At 38.7% G+C, this 21,609-nt stretch overlaps 1 protein-coding gene across 7 annotated transcripts in view; it reads left to right on the top strand.

Moving 5' to 3' along the window:
- The window catches only part of DENND5A (DENN domain containing 5A), a 69,134-nt gene that overhangs the window by 28,230 nt on the left and 19,295 nt on the right, over window positions 1-21,609 (top strand). For 3 of the 7 annotated variants that reach the window (XM_074885065.1, XM_074885064.1, XM_074885070.1), the window contains 8 exons: window positions 8,531-8,848; window positions 11,053-11,268; window positions 12,220-12,454; window positions 12,917-13,067; window positions 13,691-13,784; window positions 16,883-17,014; window positions 18,671-18,823; window positions 19,674-19,778. In XM_074885065.1, coding sequence (XP_074741166.1) covers window positions 8,531-8,848; window positions 11,053-11,268; window positions 12,220-12,454; window positions 12,917-13,067; window positions 13,691-13,784; window positions 16,883-17,014; window positions 18,671-18,823; window positions 19,674-19,778 — 1,404 coding nt within the window. Of the gene's footprint in view, window positions 1-8,530; window positions 8,849-11,052; window positions 11,269-11,713; window positions 11,867-12,219; window positions 12,455-12,916; window positions 13,068-13,690; window positions 13,785-16,882; window positions 17,015-18,670; window positions 18,824-19,673; window positions 19,779-21,609 lie in introns of those variants that run through there. The other 4 variants (XM_074885068.1, XM_074885067.1, XM_074885069.1 and 1 more) reach the window with 3 other exon arrangements.

Raw genomic sequence — 21,609 nt, forward strand, 5'->3', positions numbered from 1 at the left:
ACTGTTCACAGATACTCTTTTTAGGGATGTGCCAAGAGAGTTTCAGAGCTGGTTGTGAGGATCAGGGGACCAAGAGTGGTTGAGCACTACCTAAGGTAGCAAAGGAAATGTCTGGAGGAGCTGGTAACCACCTGTGGGAAGTATGTCTGGTGGCTGGCATCTGGCTGGCTTGTGAGACAGTTCCATCAGTCATCTGAATGACTTCTGCCATCGAGGGCCACTGAATGGTTTATTTGCTCTTGTATATAGAAAATGCTCAGTGTTTCAGAATGGTCTGGCTGGCTGTTGTCAAGAAGCTGGACACCTGTATCAGGTAGCCCTGTGGGAAGCGAGTGCTTGCAGAGTTACTAGCTGTGGAACAGCACAGCTCTGGCCCCTGCTAGAGTCTGCTTACTTGTAGGTGTAACTTTGTCGGGGAGGGACTGGGTAAACTATGGGAAACACCCTACTTACGGGCACTCGTAGGATTCTTTCATCTCTGCCATTTTGTTTGTTTGTCTGTTTTCTTCTATTATCATTTACATTACTGGGAAAGCAGAAATGTGGCAGGCAGAGGGTTCTGTGGTGGTGTTTTTTATTTTCATTATGAGGCAGTGCTGCAACATAGCTTGACACAGAAAATCTTAAAAAAGCTGCATGAAATTAAAGACAAGATATTTTTGTGAACCTCCAGTCTGGTCACCATGCCAACATTGCTCTTTTTCTCAAATCCATATGCTGATAGTTTTCATTTGTTTTTCCTGGCAAGTTCAAAGGAAAATTTCTCTTCAAACTGTGTTATTTTTTCCTGTGAAAACTAAAGTATTTAATATCTTGATTTCTTTCTTTTCTCCCTCTCTTTTCTTTTGCACTGTAATAATTAATAACAGACTAGTGTATGTTCTTGCCATGAAAACACTCTATTTTTCTGGTTTACTACATTTTTACAAAATTTTGGATGTACTGATGGGCCCAATTAATATGGTTAGTATACTTTTTAGAGAGAATAGCTGGTGAAGTAAAATGCATGCGTGGATATGCATGTTAATATGCACCGCGGATGTTTTCACTGTTATAACAAACTTCTAGAAGACTATCCTCCTTTTGTAAAGAATTTCCTCATTTTAAAATCACTGTAATACTTCCAACTAAATGAACATATTTGAATTTTAAATAAGTATTTCAATTATTTAAAAGAGAAATAGTTTTATCAGCTTGCTTTGAAGATTTAAAGTAAGGTAGTTGATCTGTTTTTAGATCTTAGAATCATAGAATGGTTTGGGCTGGAAGGGACCTTAAAGATCATCCAGTCCCACCCCCCTGCCATGGGCAGGGACACCTTCCACTAGCCCAGGTTGCTCAAAGCCCCGTCCAACCTGGCCTTGAACCCTTCCAGGGAGGGGGCAGCCACAGCTTCTCTGGGCAACCTGTGCCAGGGCCTCACCACCCTCAGTAAAGAATTTCTTCCTTATATCTAATGTGAATCTGCCCTCTATCAGTTTAAAACCCTTACTCCTCGTCCTGTCCCTACCCTCCCTGATACAGAGTCCCTCCCCATCTTTCCTGTAGCCCCCTTCAAGTACTGGCAGGTCGCTCTAAGGTCTCCCTGGAGCCTTCTCTTCTCCAGCTGAACCCCCCCAACTCTCTCAGCCTGTCCTCACAGGGGAGCTGCTCCAGCCCCCTGATCATCCTTGTGGCCTCCTCTGGTCCCACTTGAGCAGGTCCAAAAGAAACCCAAACAACCCCCCCCCCCCCAAAAACCCCTCAAAAACTGCTGTTGCAGCAAGAAGTAAGTGTACCGTTTTAAAATATAAAGCAGAATTCAAAGTGCATGCTCGTCTCACTAAGTGAAACTATTGGTCAGTATCAGTCTTTCTGATGTTAATAATTTAATTAGCTTTAATATATTTAGAACTGCAGATTACACGTTCATCTTAAAACTACTTTGCTTTATAATTAGCCTTTCAGATACCCTTCGCTTAAAGAGCCAAAGGACCTCTGCACTTAACTCCTGACATAGGAAGTGACAAGGAACGTGCCTAAAATGTGGTGCTGTAGAACAGTAGAAGAGGGCATATGGATTCTATTATTTGTACTTCAATAAAGACAAATTTATCATAAGTAACAAAAGGGATATTAATATTTAACATCGCTTATCTCTAAAGTTTGGAATGTATATGATCCTTTATGAAATCATCAGGGTTATATGAGGAACTTAATTTCCAAGTTCTGCCTCTGGGCTCCTGGTTCATATATATAGTAAGTATCAGAATTTTCCTCGCTTATCACAAAGGGTATATAAAGAGCTGTTCTATCTTCTAATTTATTCTGAGTTCTGCAAAAATATTTTTTTTTCTTTGTCTTGAAACTGCATAAACTGCATCTCTGTTGCTAATCAAAAAATTTACATGGATGCCTGGGACAGCTGCTGTTATAGAAAGCAGTATCTAATTTAGACAAGGGCCAAAAGAAGTGAGCTTTGACAGAAAATCTAGTTAGTGCTTCTCAGTTGAAGGGCATTGTGGAAGAATATAATATTGCTATCTAGCATGGCATGAATGCCTCAGTGTCGCTGTAGACTTCTTGATTGTGATTTTATAATGAAGTTTTGAAAAGACTAATTTATCTTGCTGAAGTGTTTTAGGCTAATATATGTGAAAATACTATCTGTCCTAATTCTGTCAGGTTTGGTTTAAGTCTTGCACACATGCCATAGCCTTGTTTTGGTTTGCTTGTCGTGGCAGTCTCCCATATTTTGATCACATCTGGTTCTTTAAGGGAATACTTTGCCATGGGAGCATGGAAACCCAGCTATATCCTAGAAGTTGATGCTTTGTCAGATGATGATGATGATCTTCAGCAAAATTAACTGCAATAGTACAAAATTCAAGTTCAGACTATCCCTTTGGTACATCAGAAAACAGTGCCTGATGAAGAACTCATCAGCGTTCACTAATGGCTTGATGACCTGACTCTCTGTGCCCCAGTAAAATTGTAGAAAAGACTTGAGGCTTGCTGTAGACTTGAGTTTCTTGTACATGTCAGCAATACAGTGCACTTAGTTAAGCTTGTTCTTATATGTATTGCCACTTCGGTGAGGGCTCTTTCTGTATGTGTGAGCGTCCTTGTGGTTTCACTGATAGCTGCATCAGAGGCTTGTAAGGAACCCAGAAGAGAAGGGGCGGGGGGCATGGGAGAAGTGGTGCTAGAATAAGGTGCTGCAGAAATCAAAGGGGAAGGGAAGAACGTGTAGCTGTTTCAGATGTTGCTGGCAAATTGTGGCTTGTTTATCGGTCAAATTGATCAAAAAAAGTGGTTAAACTAGCTTTCTTGCAGATCATAAACGCAGCCAGTACTAAAGTAAGATTGTTCTTTTGATGTGTCTTTGAATTTCCTTTTAAAAAAACTTTTGCAGTGGTATAGCAATATATTTTTAACAAGCAAGTTAATCTGGGCCATTTCATGGTACTGGATTTGCACGTGCATCTTGCCACTCTGTAATGCAGGAAAATTGTGGAAATTGAAATTAGTTTGAGGGAAAATAAGCGACACTGAGTCTTCCAGCGCTGTTTAAATCAAACAAAAGTAGAATCACATTAAAAAATCTTGTTTTTAATGAAGTGATCCCAAGGGTCTTGGGCAATGGCTTTTTCTTTTAGAAAAGTTGAAAGATTTTAAAAGCTAAAATCTAATTCTCTGCTAATGTAAGACAGATACATCTTCTCAGTATTTTTATTTCAACCATTAAAAAGATGTTATTCAATGCTAAATCATAACAAATTCTGTGGGTTTTTATTTTTGTATGTTGTTTTAGAAGAAAGTTCTCTTGAAAAGCCTTTTTTCCTCTTGATGCCCACACATTTAGACCAGACTGACCAAGATAATTATTTTGAAAGATAATCACCGCTTTGTATGCATTCTCAGGCTATCTGGTGGTGTGATGGATCCCTGATAATATTGCAGATTTATTGACAGACTTCAGTTTTATGTTTTCCTGTACTTCAATGTTAAACAGCTGCTTGAGGAGTTAAAGTCATGTTTCTGAAAGCTGCAGATGTAAGTTGTTCTCAGTCACAAATTCTGGGTTGTCAGAAGAACAGTAGTGCTGAGAATAAATGCAAAAGGTCACCATGTGCTTACGGGAATGGCACAGGAGCATCCTTTAGAATTTAGGACCACTGTAAACACACTTTCCACAAGCCAGCTGTGTATGTATAAATTTGCATATCCCCTGTTTTCTGTGAGTTAAGTGGGTCGTTATTTGCAAGGTTGGGACCTAATGCACAAAGGTGATACATGCTGTAGAAATGTAGATGAACGGTTTTCAGTTTTTCAATGCTGTATTCAAGCAGAAGTCTTAACTCAGAACTATGTTTCAATCTGACTGTCTAGGAGAGGGTGTGAAAACCTGTATTTTACCTATACTTTGAGGACCTGGGCTGCACAGAGAATTCAAGTAGTGGTGATGGTGCTATCAGAACTGACCGTTCTAAGTTGCTGTAGGCACCTATTTGCATGCCATGTAATTATGTATTAATGTTTAAAATAAAGCCTGTTTTCTCTTTAGGATGTCAGTGGGGTGGGGACCTTACTCATTATCAGTGAATGTTAGTTCCTCCTTAGACGTCCTTTTGGCAGAACCTAAGTAATTTCCTTCTATGTTTTTGAACAGAGCTGAAAGGAAGGATATGGGCTTGATGCAGGCCTTGCTAAATCGGTGTGGGTTTGGCCCTTATTGTACTTGAGGTCAGACTAAAGAATTGCAATTGTCCTCTGGCTTTGGAATTGATGGGTGTAGTCTGGACCCCACCAAGCCAGTGGAAAGTGGTGCTGTTGACCTCAGGGAACCAGGCTTTGGCATCAGATACATGAACGTTGACTTACTTGCATCCACATTTCTAAGGTTTGTAAGACTTTCACCTGGACACCCCATTGTTTGTGATGATAAAAGTTTATGGGAAAGACACGTTTTTAAATTGGGATGTGACATCCTTGTTCCTTAGTGTAGTGTCTCCGAGAACATTTGATTGTATGATGATGTTGTGTGTCCTCTCTTTCAACAATCTGCTATTGAAGTGGTGTGTAACTATTTGAGAAAACTGATACCTCTGCAACAAATAAAAAGAACATTTGATTGTTCTAGAGACCTGAAATACCAAGCAACTAACTTAAGGATGCTCTTTAAATTATATTTCTACATACGCATGTTGCTAAGTATCTTGTCTCTATATAATTTTAATTTTGTATGCGTAAAATGATGATCAGTATATCCATAGAGGCTAACATACAGAGCTGTCACCTGTTCACAGCTCAACTGTGCTGCCTCCAGAAGCAAAATAACTAAAACTTTGTGATCAAAGAACTCCTTTATTTTTCTGCTTTGTGTACTTGCCCAGTTCCTAGCGTGCAAAATGCTTTGGATGTCCATGATTTCATAAAAAATAAGTGCGATTTCATTTCTCTTGCTTTTTAAGGGAGGGGACCCCTCTATCCTTACTGGTATTCCATTTTGTTGGACCTATAGTGTGGCAGCATTGTGAGACTTACTGTTTTGGTCTCTGTTACTGGTGGTTTATTTACTTGGGATTTCATTTTTACAGAAAAATGTTGTTTTGGTACCTCTTGAAGGGCTTGTGAAGTGAGGTGTCTGCTGTTTCTGTTCCCCGGGGAACACGGCCTTTTCAGAAGTGCTTATGCAGTTCTTGAGGATGACCTCAGTCTTGCTAAGAGAGGCTGAAGCGATCTACTGAATCTCCTTTGCTTATGCTGTTCTAGGTAGTCCTCTATGTTTTTTATTAACCAGGCACTGAATAAGTGTAGAGTGTCCCCAAAAATATTCTTTACACTCTTTAGAGTATTGCTGCAACACTAACATATTCCTTTTTTTAAAAATGCTTATATATAGGGCAAATTCTGGGAAGTAGTTGCATGATAAGCAGTCATCATTAGTGGCTTAAAGTGTTTAAACTATGTTTATTGCTCTTAAAGAGAAACTCTGCAGAAGGAATATTTAACTGTTGGAAGAATTAGCCAGATGAGCCCAGATACTTATAAGCAATTTTAACAAGCATTAAATTTGTCTTTTTCTTCATTGGCAAGGAGTTTATTTTCAGTGTGAAGCCTGGAATTTCTACATTGATAAAGTTAATGTTTGGTTACTTTTTGGCCAAGCACTTTCTAGGTACAACCAAGCTTAATCAAGAGTGATGTTTTCTGCAGGACCTGTGCTAAGGTGAGATAATCCAAAAGAGAAGGAAAATTGAATGGCATAAATTAAAGAGAGTTTTAAAGGAAGTAATACAATTGAACTGTTTGAAGAGTTTAACAAGTCTGTCTTGCCATTTCACAGACAGCTTGTGATGAATTAAATTTTTGTTTTTCCCTCAGCTCCAATTCATAGACATTGTGCCGAGTTTTAGGGCTTTGTTTCTCTCATGTCCTGAACTGCTTACAGTGTTCATGATGGAATATTAGCTGACTTGATTTCTATTCATCACAGAATCATGTGTATAGGGGGGGTCTTGAAGTTCCTAAATTCAGGTACTTACTTGAAACATGAGAGTTCTTGTGTACATACTGTTCCTTTGTGCCAAATGTTTCTGTGATGGGGGAGCAGATGCTCTCTGCGTGCATCCCTAGCCTACCACTGGAGCTGCCTTGCTGGGTGGGCACACACACCGCCTGCTGTGTTTGAGCAATGTTGATACTGGGGAAATCTAAACAAGGACGCCTGCCCTATTTAAAAAATAAAAACTTTTCCTAGGGTGCACCAGGAGCTGTTTCAGAATCAAGGTCTTAGTTCTGTTTATTGACCTTGGATTCTTTTGCAACACTTAATTAAATCTGTGATTTGGTTTACAGTAAAGGATCTATACAAGAGCTACTAAACTGTTTTATGTGCATTCCTTTGAGCATAAGAAATCAATCTCAGTATTAAAATGCTAAAACATGAGGAAATGGAGAACTGGAATTTTTCTACTTGCCTTTGTAACTATGGGTAATACTGAACTTTTTCACGCAAAGTTCTGTGCAAATCTAGTGTAGGATGTCCAGTGGAGTTCTGCTTTAAGAATGACAATGTTTTTTTAAATGTTAATGTTGAAGCTCAAGAAATCAAACGCAACAGATATTTGTGTTTCAAGGAGAATTGGCATCCTAACTTTGTTCCGTAGAAATGCCAAGAGAGCTAAATCTGTCACAAGTATTAAATGTATGTTTTCACATCAGTTTACTTAAATGAAGGGGTCTTGTCAGGCAGAGTTTATTGTAGTCTACCTATGATCAGTCCCACAACAAAATCCTACTGGAACTACTTTATTCTTACTTGATGCTTCACTGCTTGCGTACATTGCTCTGATTTCTGGGATCATCCATCATTCGTTCAGTGTGAGGTTAATCTCTTCCAAGTCTTTCTTTCCTATTAAATCGTGAGAGTGCTTCCATCCTTCTGCACTTACTGAATCATAGGAAATAACTGGAGTTCTGTTAGCTCTCATGATTTGATATGTATTTTTGCTGCAAAGCTATAGTGAGTCCTGAGTTCAGGTGTGCCTCCTAGAATAATGTGATGAAGCTAGGCTGAAATTACTCCATAATCTCGGTGGAGGGGTTTGGTGTGGGGAAGGCTAAACAGAAAAGTGATAGTCCATGTTAATTCTGCAGTGAACAAAAACTGAAATGCTTCTATAGAAGAGCAGAGTTTCAGCTGTATGCTTAGCTTTCCGAGCAGATTTCACACATGGATGAGGTTCTTGCTGTGATGTATGTAATTATGTCATGTCATGGAACCATTTGATACTGATTTTGCATTGTAGAAGCCAAAAGGGGAAAACCCCCCCTCATCAAATAAAGGATGAGGTGAGTCCTTGAGAGATGTGTAGCTTCTTTTGATGTTGCTGTGGAAGCCACATAGGTGGTTTTTCTTTCCTCCCCCCGCCCCTTGGTCTTTTTTCATGGTAAATGAGATAGAGGTTGGAACAGGAAAACAGAATTGAAACTAGTTCAATTAATTTTTTCCCCTTGGAAATAAACTGAACTCGTTGAAGGCATTGTCTTAGTTCTCAAGTTGCTCACAAAAAAGATAACTTTATTGCAGCTTCTGCAATATCAGTACACCTTTTAGAGTGGAACTTGCCAAATCTTTTAGAGGAGTGGACTGATAATCTGAGCAGCAGGCCATCGCCTGCTTATGTATGCACATGTATAAAATAGTATTGCAAATATCCTGTAGTTAAAATCCAGCTGTATGTGTATGAAGGCATTCACATATCTGTACCTAATATATGCTACAATCTCTTTTGTACCTAGTAAACAACTTTCAACTAAGAAAGAAGACTCATTTTAAAGACCGGGAACTGTAGGCCTTGTGCTGCTTTCTTCAAAGCCGACCAACCAGTTCAGTGATGGTTGGGGCAAGTCAGTTTTACAAAATAACCAAACAAATGCAAATGTATTTGAAGCTTTTAATAATTACAAAACCTAAAGATATATGAAATACGACCCTTGCGTTTAGTGATATTGTAATGGTATCCTGTTCTAAATTAAATCCCAGGCTAACCTGTGCTTTGTGGATGTAGACAACCATTTCATCGAGCTGCCGGAAGACTTACCCCAGTTCCCAAATAAACTTGAGTTCGTTCAGGAAATTTCAGAGATACTAATGGCTTTTGGAATTCCACCTGAGGGAAACCTTCACTGCAGTGAAAGTGCCTCCAAGATGAAGAGCCTCAGAGCATGTGACCTCGTTTCTGATAAAAGAAATGGGAACATAGCAGGATCACCTTTGAATTCCTACGAGCTGCTAAAGGAAAATGAGACTATTGCAAGACTCCAAGCACTTGTCAAAAGAACAGGTGTGAGTCTAGAAAAGGTAAGCTATGAAATTATCTGCACTCTCTCTGGACCTGCAGTATCAGGTGGTTTGAAGTCATGGTCCAAAGACGCTTTTTGTTTGTCTTCACGGGGAAGAACTTCATGTTAACATGTTCACAAACCTTGTGAACATCTGTAGAGACACAGGCAACCTTGGGGGAGAGAGGAGTGGGGTTTAACCCCACAACACCTAGGGGGAAGCCTTTGGCTATCCTTCAGGTGCTTCTTTGCCAAGATCATATGTTTAAAAGTGTCCCTTGCTTGTTTATTCTTGGGTTTAAGATTTATTCTAAAGTTACTAATTTGTTATGATTTACATGGCTAAAACTGTCATTCAGATAATCCTGAAGTTGGAATGCAATCTTGGTTTTTATAGGTATCTATCTTTCTCACTGTGTGTAGAATATGTGTAATTTTGCTTGTATATGATATGCTTGCCATCGGGATACTGTGATGCTTTTTTCTGAATGATGTTGTAAAGTGTATTGGTGTCTGATTCCCAGCAAGTAAATGTGCACAGCTCATGGTGACCCTGGTTGGATTCTTTTTGGCAATAAGAATTGGGAAAAAAAAGTTGTGGCCCTTTTTGCATAAAAGGTATTATTACCTGAAAGACCACTGTGGGTTTCTTGAGCCTTTGTGGAATGGAGTGAAGTTCTTCTTGGCAAACGTTTTATTTCTTGCCTGTTCAGATTATCTTGACCAGTTCATTGCTGAGTCTGATTCTTACTCATGTGATTGTAACTGGGCCACAGCTGGGGCCAAACAGACAGAAATTGTGTGACTTACAATAGGTTGGGGAGGAGACCTGCTTTGTGGGGAGGGAGCTGCAGGGGGGTTACAAGAGGAAGCATGTGGTTGCTAGACAGGATTTGATGCTCAAACCAGCTGTTCCTCTTTTCAGTTGTTTGGGTTTTTTTGCATTGTTTTCTTCTTGTTCAGGGGCAAATTGGTAAGAAGCTTTTGTTCTTTTCCTGAATGGATTGGGAAGTGATGGAAAAAGTACAGGTCTTTTGAATTTCTTGTAAGTTTTTGCACATTCAGGCCTTATCTACTCTGTACTCTCTTCCGTAATAGTTGAAGTCCCATTTTACTAGTCTTTCTTTGTGCTGATAGGAGTGTATAGGTTATAGCTGTAAAAATTTTCTTAAATAAGTAGATAAAAAACCTGCTTTAATGCCAAATAACCAATCAATGAGGAATGTATAGATGCCAAGAGCTACCTACGAGATGTGGTTAGAAGAAATGGCTGAATAGCAGAGCTCTCTCTAGCAGAGAGCATGGCTGTAGGATTCTATTTATAGCTGGCCTTGGACTGCTATACCCAAGGTGCTTTAAGAAGTGTGGGATAGCTGCAGCAACTGCATCATTGTGCAGATGTTGTAAGCTCTAGATATTGTATTTAATTATGTGTGGCGGTGCCTTTTATAATAATTAACAAAGGCAGGGATAGCAAGTGTGTATTCAAACCTAGAACATGAATGTTTGTGGCTTTGATTTTATTTCTAGATACTCAATTCCTAACAAAATTAATGTGAGTTGGATATCTGAATCTCGTATTGCTGTTTTCATAAATCTTAGCCCACATGTTAACTGAAAATGCATTTTATTTCATTAAAGATTGGGCTGTGTAGTTATGAATCGTGCATTACACTGCTAAGGACTTAGGTTACAGGAAATGTGCTATTAGACATGCACAGTTTCTTTTTACTGTGCATTTCTGTCTTCGTTGGACAGTTGGTAGGTATTGAACTGTAACAGTACTAAACCTGGGCTTGTATTACATCAGACAGAAATATGTATTTGCCTAATATGCAGGGTAGTGAAAACCCCTAAAAAGCCTATGCAGGTGATTAAAGGGTAAAAGAAAATAAGTATAGGGTAAAAGAAAATAAATTAAGTATATGGCATACATGGGCATGTATATGGTTGTTATCTGTCCTTTTGTAATCTAAAGCTATCCAGTGCAACAAGTACTAAAGTAGGTTACAGTTTATTATTGAAATTACAACTTTTATAGACAAATGTTTCTTTCTAGGCTATTTTGATGATACTGTTTTATTACAGTGCTTGAAACTGTAATTAATGCTTTTTGTTGGAATGTTGACTTGAGGAGCAGCAGCTGAATGGCACGTTAAGATCTTGTATACCTAGAATACCTGACAAAGCAACCATAAAAATTTTTTGTGTTCCCTTTCTCAGTTGGAGGTGCGAGAGGAGACCAGTAGCAAAAAGGATCTTAAAATTCAGTGTGATGAGGAAGAATTCAAGATTTACCAGCTGAACATTCAAATCCGTGAAGTTTTTGCCAACCGCTTTACACAAATGTTCGCGGATTATGAAGTATTTGTTATTCAACCCAGTCAGGACAAGGAATCTTGGTTTACAAACAGGGAACAGATGCAAAACTTTGATAAGGTAAATTATGTAATAAGAAGATATGTCAATGTAAAAAGTAAAACAGTATTCAAACCTAAGATTTTGTTTATTGGGCCATAAAATGGAAACAGGGAAACAGTACCGCCAAAATTATAATTTCTTCCTTAAATTTCAGAGTTCCCAAAAAATACACATCTTGTATATTATGTGGAAAAATATATACATACATGCACTTAGAAGGATGCTCTTTTAAGGATACTGTAGAAAAGTACAGCTTGCTGTAGAGAAATAGCTTAGAAAGCCTCACTTTATGGCTAACCTCTCCATTAAGGTTAAATATTACTACTGAAAATGTGGTTTGGATGTTGTTTTGTTGGTTTTTGGTTTTTTGTTTTTTTAACCAGAGGAATTGCTGAGTATGTTAATGAATAAAGCCATGACCTCACATAACACTTATCTACATGTGTACCAAATGTATTCCTAGCTCTTTTCTAGGGAAAAGCAAGACCCAGTTCGTCAAATTTTACTACTGTCTTCTTTACTGGAGATCAGATATTTGTCAGCCGGATAGTTCACGTGGGTGAAGATTATGTTGCAACATTATCTGCTAAAACGCTAATCTGATTCCCATCAAATCGTATGAAAAGATTCTCATCAATTTTATAAGCTTTGAGCCCAGCCAGAAGTACATAACATCCATATCTGTGGTACTGTTGTTGTGGTTTGCTGGGATTCTGTTGAAATTTTTAGAAAATCAAGGACATACTGAAATCACAGTTTAAATATTGTGTTATACAGTAGGTGATTGTCATGAAACTGGTTTCATATAGACTGCTTATTTCAGACACAGAATTGGTGTGTGTAATAAAATTAGACTTTAAGTGGCACCAAATCACTCTAATACATCATTGATTAGAAAAATTGGTGCTTTTGGTGGATGTATCTCTCTCTGCAGACTCCCCAACACTCTTATCTCTTCTTGTCTGTTAGGCATCTTTCTTGTCGGACCAGCCTGAACCTTACTTGCCTTTCCTCTCAAGATTCCTGGAGACCCAAATGTTTGCATCTTTTATTGACAATAAGATTATGTGCCATGATGAAGATGATAAAGACCCTGTTTTGAGAGTATTTGATTCTAGAGTGGATAAAATTAGGCTGCTAAACGTTAGGACACCGACTCTGCGCACATCTATGTATCAAAAATGCACAACCATTGATGAGGCTGGTAAGAGTAATAAGCCACTTTCTTGACATTTAAGAAAATAAAACTAGTCAGTGTTGTTTGTTGTAGACATTAGGTTAAAGTTAAATAACAATTCACGCTTTGAAACATCAGAAAAAATAGACCAAAAAAGGTGAGGTGTAAAGCTTAAGTGGGGGACTAAATATTATAAAGGAAGCTGAGATGTGAGATGAAATTCATTCAAAGTTTAATTGAACTCAACTGTATTCCTGCATGCTTCGTGTGAAAAATGTTTGCGCTGAAGAAGTTAACATTTTTTCTCCTTATGGTGGCGGTTCTTTTGATGTTTAGTACGCTCTTCTATTGGTGTACATGTTGGGGTCAGGAAGAAACTTCCACCTCCTCTCTTAAATTTGAGATCCACTTTTACTTGAGGATGTGTGATTATAGATAGATGTCTGATTAAGACACCTCTAAAAAATATTAACTTTCTTACTATTTCAGAGAAATCTATTGAATTAAGGCTGGCAAAAATAGATCACACTGCCGTCCACCCACACTTGCTGGACATGAAAATTGGACAAGGGAAATACGAACTTGGATTTTTTCCCAAGCTTCAGTCTGATGTTTTATCCACTGGACCAGCAAGCAACAAGTGAGTAAGCTAGGACAACAGGTTCTGCATCTTGGCAGGATGTATAGAATGGTACTAAAGCAGAGATACTTGAAAGCAAATTCAGTATCTTTTTTTTTTTTAAAGTGAGAACAAATCAAAGTATGTGGGTAGGTTGTGTGTGGTGGTTTTTTTGTGTCTCACTTTTTTTTTTTCTCTTTTAAATCTGGACTTCCAGAAGCAAATTTACTTCAGAAAGCCCTATTATGTTTGAGGTTATAGTTGATGTACTTGAGTTACTTATAATTACTGTTGATATAAAAGATGTCCTTATTGGATATCAGTTAAGAGCTAGCAAATATTTTAGGATATCTTCTTAAAAAACTTTGAAGGAAGAAGAAGAAGGTGTAAATTGTAACTGGATATCATAAAAGAATGGAAAAAAACAAAGCAAGTGTATGTGATCTAATTTTCTGAAATCCTTTGGTTGCCCAATGTTAGATTCTTCTACAGAGATTCTTTGTGTGTATTTGGAGCTGCGCTTTGTCTGATGTAATTGGTGTCAACATGTTCAGTATACAATAAGATAGAAACTTATTTCCCCCATTGCCACTGCCCTTCACCTAATTCTTGACATTTGCTTAATAATATTCCTCCATCTGTAGGTGGACAAAGAGAAATGCTCCTGCGCAGTGGAGGCGGAAGGACAGACAGAAGCAACACACAGAGCACCTGCGTCTTGACAATGATCAGAGAGAGGTGAAAATTGTTCAACTGTAGAGATCTGATTTTTTTTTCCTAATTGCCTGAATAATGCTCTGTAACCTTTGTGAAACGTCTAGACAGTTATTTGCAGTCCATCTCTGCTCTCCCTTATGTGTATTTAATACCAGTGAAGTTCTTGATGCTTAGCAGACCAAAAGTATTTAGTTTGCTTATTTTAAAAGTTACGCCACTTTAACCCCTCTCAGGACAAAATTATTTCATCCTACGTATAGCAGAGTTCCCTGAAAATGTCATCACATGCTTTAAAGTTTAAAAAAAAAAGGGGGGGAGAAGTGGGGGTTAAGGGGGGAATTAATCTTAACAGTTTTTAGCCATCTATTTCCTAAATGATGTCTCTAAATAACTTAGTCACCCTGAGCTGCTTTTGTATGTTTGATGGAAGAAAGATAGGACGAAAGATAACCACTTCCAGAAAGTGATTAATTTCATTGTAAAATCAGAAGCATTGCCTTTTGGAGTTGCCTGTTTTTCTTCTGTAGACCATAAAAGAAGTCTTAAAGTGGCATATCGACACAACCTCACGCTAAGGTGGGAATGTGAACCCCACCCACCCTGTCAGGTTTGCGTCTGCCTGTTTTTACACAGCACAGTCTGATGCTGATTTACCCACTGTCTGAACTGATAACTTCTCTCACCAGTGCTTCTACAGCTGACACAGTTATTCTTTGTGTTAAAGGGATTTTGAAGAATCTGGGTGATGTCAAGTAATTACAGTACAGTTTCTGATTTGTATGATACAGACTGCAAACTGTTACACTGGGTGTAGAAGCATGGGTAATTTCCAAGAGTAGTCTGGTTTAAAATTTCAGAATTAATTTTTTTGTTTAGTAACACCAGAGCTTTACTTTTGTTTAAATGTACGTGGTTCATTGAAGACAATATTCTTTTGCCTTGTTAAATATCTTCAGAAAAGCTTCATTTGGAATTTTAAAGTAGTCTTCTGTCTGTTAGGATAGTGTTGTCAAATCAAATATCTTTGTCTGTCCAGTTAATTCTTTTATGGTAGTGATGAGTTTAATTGCCTTTCCAGTGTACTCGTTTCCAGAATTTTCTTACTGGTTTGTTAAACTTCTGTTGAAGTGTAGTGTCATCTATGCCATCTATAACCATGTAATAGAAGAATGTCTGCATAATAAAAAAAAAACTATGAGTAGTTTCTGTCTTTGACATGTTCCCTACGCTCAGATAACTCTAAAGTACTTGTTACTTAGAACTAACAGAAGTGAAGAATAGTTGATTTGTAGCCTCAGTATTGCTTTTGACAATTATGTTTAGCACATGTAAACTTCTGAGATATCGATTAGGTACAAAGGCAAAAATCTACTTCTAGTTTCTGGTTTTGTTTATTTGTTTTTTTTTTTTTTTAACTAATTTCACAAGTTGATTATCCTATAGGAGTTATTCTGTCACATGAGGCAAATAATTCCTGAGGAATAAAAATTACAAATACATGCTCAGGCAAGGGTACCAGCTGCCAGGTTAAGCTGTGCTGATGTGTTAGGGTTTTATGCTGTACCTTTTTGATTACATAATACTGATGGAATGCTGATCCCCTCTCCCAGGTGGATGAGAGACTTTCCTATTAAGTTTGAAAGAATGGGTAGGGAGCCCTTCTGAGATGAATGCTGGGGATCAGGCTGAGCAGGAGGCAGTGGTTTCAAAGTGCAGTGTTGTGAGTTTTAGACAAATAGAAGCTTTGGGGCAGCCAACGAAAATGTGGAATTAAACTTAGTGGCTTTTAACTTGCAAATATTTGTGCCCAGTGGAGGGCAGAGTTTACACCAATCCAATGACTGAACACCATCTTTTCTTTTTTTCCTTTCAGATTCATTACTTATGAATTTATTTTTATGTTGAATGCTTGGGAGTTCTGCATTCTATTATGTCTTCACTCTTTTCCTTTTCTGTTTTGCATGCTTGCTTTTATTACTTCATATGTGCTTACCACTTTCACTTTACATGGTCTGCTTGGCTTTTTGCTACCAACTTGTCCTGCCAGCACCTGGACTTTTCCATGTCAGAGCTTCAGTTGCAGTTATGTTTAGACTGGGACCAGCATGATTGGCCCTTCATGCCCTCTATAAAATCTGTGTCAGAGCGTTATCTGGTATGTCCAATGCATAATATGACTGTAATCGTAGTTCTGATTAAAGATGCATAATTAAATGTATATACCATAGCTGTTTAGTGCAAGGCTGATGGAGAAGGTGTGGTTTCCCCTCTTTGCAGAGATCATACCATGTTTGACAAATCTGTTCAATGACTTTTCAGTTGGTCATTATTTCAGTGTAAGCTAGAGAAGTTACCTGTTAATCTGAAATATGTACTAACCCTGAGTATTCTGTCAGTGCCTCTACAGGACTTTATTACTTATTCAAAGTTAGCTTGCCCCAACCAATCTGTGATCACCTGGCTTTCAAAACATTTGTCATATTATTCTTGTCTCTGAGGTGAAAACAGTGGCAACTCCTCGATGGCAGTAACAGGAACAGAAAAGCTCTCAAAAATGCAGATGTTTCACATCTGAGAGCTGTTAGCATTTTGCAGCTGCTTCCTGAAAGACTGGGAGGGTGGGTAAGAAACAGGAGATCTGCAGGAATGCAGGGCATAGCACAGATCTCAGATGTTGTCAAGCTCTGGGCAAGGTTTTCTTGCAGTCCCCGTGTAGATCAGTCTGCCTTTTGAATTGTCTTGGTCTGGGTAATTATTACAAACTTTATTTTACATGAAAAAGTAACAAGACAGTTCTCAGTGGTGGAGGGAGTAATTGACTTATGCATCTAAATAGCCTTGGCAGTTTGTGTTGTGTTTTTGTTATTCAGCAATGTGTGTTCCAATACTAGATAGACATCAGAAATAGGGATTTGACCTCCAGTGAAATAGTACCTTAAGTGTCTCAGCCAGGTATAATGCTAGATATAAAAAGGGGCCTTTTCTGAAAGAGGGATGTGATCCTTTCCTCCTCATTGCACAGGGGGGTGGCTTATAAAGATATGTTTACCCTTTTCTCTTGGCAAAGTAGTCTCACTTGGATTTTAATCTGTATTTCTTAACTTTGTACCCCAATACAGAAGTATATCCAGGAAGCCAGGAATCTGGGCAGCACCATTCGGCAGCCCAAACTGTCTAACCTCTCTCCATCGGTAATCGCACAAACAAACTGGAAGTTTGTAGAAGGCTTGTTGAAGGAATGCCGAAATAAGGTAATACAGAGAATAATTATCTTCTTTTGTACCTCCTTTCCGTGCTTTATAGACCATTTTGTGGGAAATGTGTTTGAACCCCCCTCTTCCGCCATCTGTTTCTGCTTTATCCCTATAAAGATTCTTGCGTGGTATCCATATAAAGATTTTTGCATGCTAGTGAGAAATTCATGAAGAGATTTAGAAATTCTGCAAGGAGTGGAAACCTGCAAGCAGATTTATTATAGAGAATGTAAAGTGATAGAAAGAAATTGAATATTCTGGTAGGTCTTTATTATTCTGCTGCCCATGTCTATTGTAGCATGTTTCAGTTATCACTAACGAGACTATACTATTTCAACAAGAGTGAATATTCCAAAAGAGGAGGTTGTGGTGAAAATGCAGGAACTTTTCTCGTAACTAAAGGAAGTGGGTTAACAAACTTCTGAAATGTAAGTTTTCAAGCGCTTAAAGAAATTTGGCATTAGTTTGTAGACATGCTTTACCAGTATATATTTGACAATATATTCATCTGAATTAAACGCTGATGTTTATACTAACACAGTAAAGAGGATAATTACCAAATAGACACATTCTTGCCTGAAGTCGGGGAGGTAATAATAGCAATTGTATACAACTTCTGTAAAACCATGTTTAATATGTGCATCTACTTCTGATTTCACTTCAGTTTTCTGTATGTATGAAACTGTCCAAATAATCCTCTTCACTTAGAGGCATATGATGGTGAAAATCCTTGAAGATAGACTTGGCTCTTTCACTGTGGGAATGCAACTCTGGTGAATGTAGTGAGCCTGCTGTTAGCAGAGAGAGAAATTACCAGGGCAGGTGAGGAGGAGGAGGAGAAGCTAGAGACTAACTTGGAGTTCTTTATCTCAACTAAGACTCTGCATAGGTGCCTAAGGGAGTACTACTCATTTGAGAGCTACTCTAGAATAGCAACAAAGATGAAAAAATGTGTAAGAGATAAGCAGAAGTGATTCGTTAGTCATTTTTCCTTCCAAATAGCTATATGATGAATATATTGTGACTGGGAGACGGTACTTCAAGAGGTGTTGAGAGCGTTGTTGATCAGTATGAAATTGTGCACGATTTAGGAGAATGTGGCTCATGGGGAAACTGGAGAGATGCACTCCAGAATGGGTTTGATTTAAATGCAAATACCGTTCTGACAGAACAGGGTCTCGCAGGAATGACGTATGCCCCTGCTACTTGGAAGCACTTGTGCACATTCACCTGCCCTGGGAGGAGGCAGACATAGCGTACTGCTCCCAGTCCAGCACTCACCAGGCTTCAGAAACACCCAAGTCCTGTGTTGTAGGGCCTTGCTGCTAGGCCTCGAGCTTGTCAGTGTGTGGCCTGCTGTTGCCTCTGTTTGGGTTACTCTGTGGAGGCTTATGTGCCTGTTTGTAAGCCCCTTGTAGAAAGAAAGATGGACGGGGCTCTAAAGTGATCAACTCTGGTGCTGCCATGGCTTGAAAAACAGGGATAAAAGAAATGCAGTCCTGCACTAGTTTCAGAAATACTGTGTACACCCAGATTTTCTGCCAAATCTTTGCTATCATGTGCTTCCTTGTTGGTTATTTAAAAAGTGTTAAGTGATTTTTGGAAGTTCCTGAGGAAAGAATTAACTCTCTTTTTTGCCTTGTCCTTTTTGAGACCAAGAGGATGTTGGTTGAAAAAATGGGTCGAGAAGCTGTGGAGCTAGGTCACGGTGAAGTGAATATCACAGGTGTAGAAGAGAATACCCTGATAGCCAGTCTGTGTGACCTCTTAGAAAGGATATGGAGCCACGGTCTGCAAGTCAAACAGGTGAGGAACAAATATTCCTGTATGTTGCAGAGCGCACTTGCCTTAAGTCATGTTACGCTCTTCCTCTCTCCACTTTCAGAGGATACCTTTTGTGTGTACATAGACGTGTTAAAATACTTGTGTGCCCACCCCCTGCCCCAGCGTTTTTTGTGTCAGTTACTGCTCCCTTGTCTGTCTCCACTTTTTGCTCTGAAGTATGTGCAAGCGCACATGCAGATGTGTTCCACAGATGTCTTCTTGGAAGACTTTATTTTCATTTAACCTGGGGTTTTTGTTTGATTTGGTTTGTGGGTTTTGGTGGGTTTTTTTAATAGGATGGTAAATAAAACTATATCTGTGTTCTTAATACTTTCATTAATGAAGTTGTGTAGGCTATAAGGCAGTATATGCTACATGTGCTGTCAATGGGATATGGTATGGGGAATTTGTTTTCATGAAGGATAATGTAGAGTAAAACCCTTGCTGTTTTGGTTCTTCCTGAATGATGTAGGGATAGTTAAGTGATATTTACAAGATCATTAGTTAGAGGTGGTGGTTTTTGTATGAAATTAGTAACTGTTTGTTGTGCTTCTCTGTTTGGAGTCACTTGTGGGACTAGATGGAGTTTGGAAAGCCTTTATCCTTTCCTCTTTCTTTGTACAAAGGAATAGCAAGGATAGTTAAGATTATAACTTTTTTTTAAAGAATGTGCAGAATAAATGTATGTAATCCAGACAACTGTAATTCAGTATCTCTGTTCCCAGCACCCAAGCACCAGTGTTTAAATCTGCTCTCCTTCAAACTCTATAGCAGTTCTCTATGTGAAGATTTATCATGTGATTCTCTCCCTTCCCTCTTGTATATCACTTAGGATAGAAGCTGTACTGCTTTCGTCTTAGAAGACAGAGCATCAGTATACTCTGCTTCAACTCAGATTTGGGCCTTTCAGAGCACCAGACGGCCAACCCTACATAAGGTTAATGCTTTGGATTGATTGCAGATGTTGGCAAACAGTGCTGAATGGTGGAATAAATAGAGTGGTGGAATATAATAGAGGCCTGATGGAGGAAGTGCAGTGCATCTCATATTATGATCTACAGTTTGGGGGGGGGGAAAAAAAAAAAAAAAAAGCCCCACCAATCTCTGTGTGCTCTGGCCTTTATTAAATATGCAAAAGCCTGCTGTTTTATACATTGATTTTATGGTATTTTTCAATAATGACCCAAGGAAGACTCTTCTTTCTCAATTGACCATAGTAATGAGGATGGCTTTCCTTCCACCAATCCCTGCTTTACCTCTTCCCTGCTGATGAACCCTGATAGTCCTGTGTTTGCTACCTACTGATTCTTCTATGTGCAGTGAATCCACGCCTTCCTTTGCCCAGAGCAATGCTGGAGAGTTGTCGGATGTAGGGTCTAACGACTGAAGTAGTCTGAACTTTCAGGAGGCCTTGGTTATTCCCTTGCCCGTTCTCTGTCCCACTGCTTTCCTTAGGCCGTCTTCCTTTCCCTTGTAGATTGCAGCTTGCATCATCATTGCTATTTGGTGAAGGTAAAGGAGAGTAATATGATGGTAAAGGAATTGGGCAGATATATACTGCCTGAATTCTTACATTCATCATGGTTGTTGACATCTATTTGCTGCAGGATCCTTTGTTTGCTGCTTTATGTGATCTGTTGCAGCTTTCCTTGCCATGACAGCTAGTTGCTGAACACCAGACTGTGTGTGCATGTGTGTGTTTATTGAGAGAAATGCCATTTTGGATGTAACTGTTCCCTGGTTGATATTTTTCATGCTTTCTTTTTATGTTTTTATATGACTTGCAATTTTGGCTTTTCATGTTGGATCTGTCAGGTACACACATGAGGCGTTGAGCTTCTCTGGATTTTTTTATATCTTCACCACTGAATACGTGTTTTTAATGTCAACACAGATGTTGCAGACACTCTGGCTTTATATTCTGGAGGCATGCCACTTATGGAATAATCCCTCATGGTCATTAGTTCTTTATGTCAACTGTAGTGAGGTATAGGATTCAAGCGTTTAGAGATTATTTTTTTTTAAAGATAGGTTTCTAAAAAAATATTTCAGAGTTCAACCATAGTTACTACATCTCTGAAGACACATGATTTTAGATGACATTGATAGTGCTGAATTGACAACTGTTGCCTTATGGTCATGGTTTCTTTCTGCACAAAGTTGTAAATGAAAATATAGCTTTATGATATGACTGCTTTTCTGAAATGCAGAATTGCTAGATCTTTAATCTATAATAATTTAGGAAGATGTAGTAATTTCCTCCGTAAGTGATTGCAGTTAATGTGCTGCAGAGCCCCTCTTCAATTACTGCTGCCTTTCTGTGGCTTTACAAGCTTTTGGTTTATCATGCAGAATATTTAAGGATGGATCTAAAAATCTTTTTAGTTTGCCAGCGGAAGATTCCCTCACACTCTGCTTTAAGCCACCAGAGGTTTAAGAAAGCAATGTAATGAGCAAGGTGCACCTTTTAACATCATTTGAAGGATTTAGCTTGGCCTAAATACTGCATTCCAAATTTTAACACAAGTTGATTTTATAATGTGTGCAGCTGGAGTATTCTTGTTGATAAGCTTTCATTGTCCTGCTCGTGTTTTGGGCTGTCTTACTGTGTGATTATTCAAGTCCTTTGCCTGATAAAATTGAGGGGGATCTTTTGAGGTTCTAAAAATTGACAGCATGAATCTGTAGCCCTGAATTACCCGGAAGGGTACAAATGCATAAGACTTGGTCTGGGTATAAGATGGTTTACTCAGGCTGGCTCTGTATCT

Source organism: Strix uralensis, chromosome 15, assembly GCF_047716275.1.
Source record: "Strix uralensis isolate ZFMK-TIS-50842 chromosome 15, bStrUra1, whole genome shotgun sequence".
Classification (NCBI taxonomy): Eukaryota; Metazoa; Chordata; class Aves; order Strigiformes; family Strigidae; genus Strix; species Strix uralensis.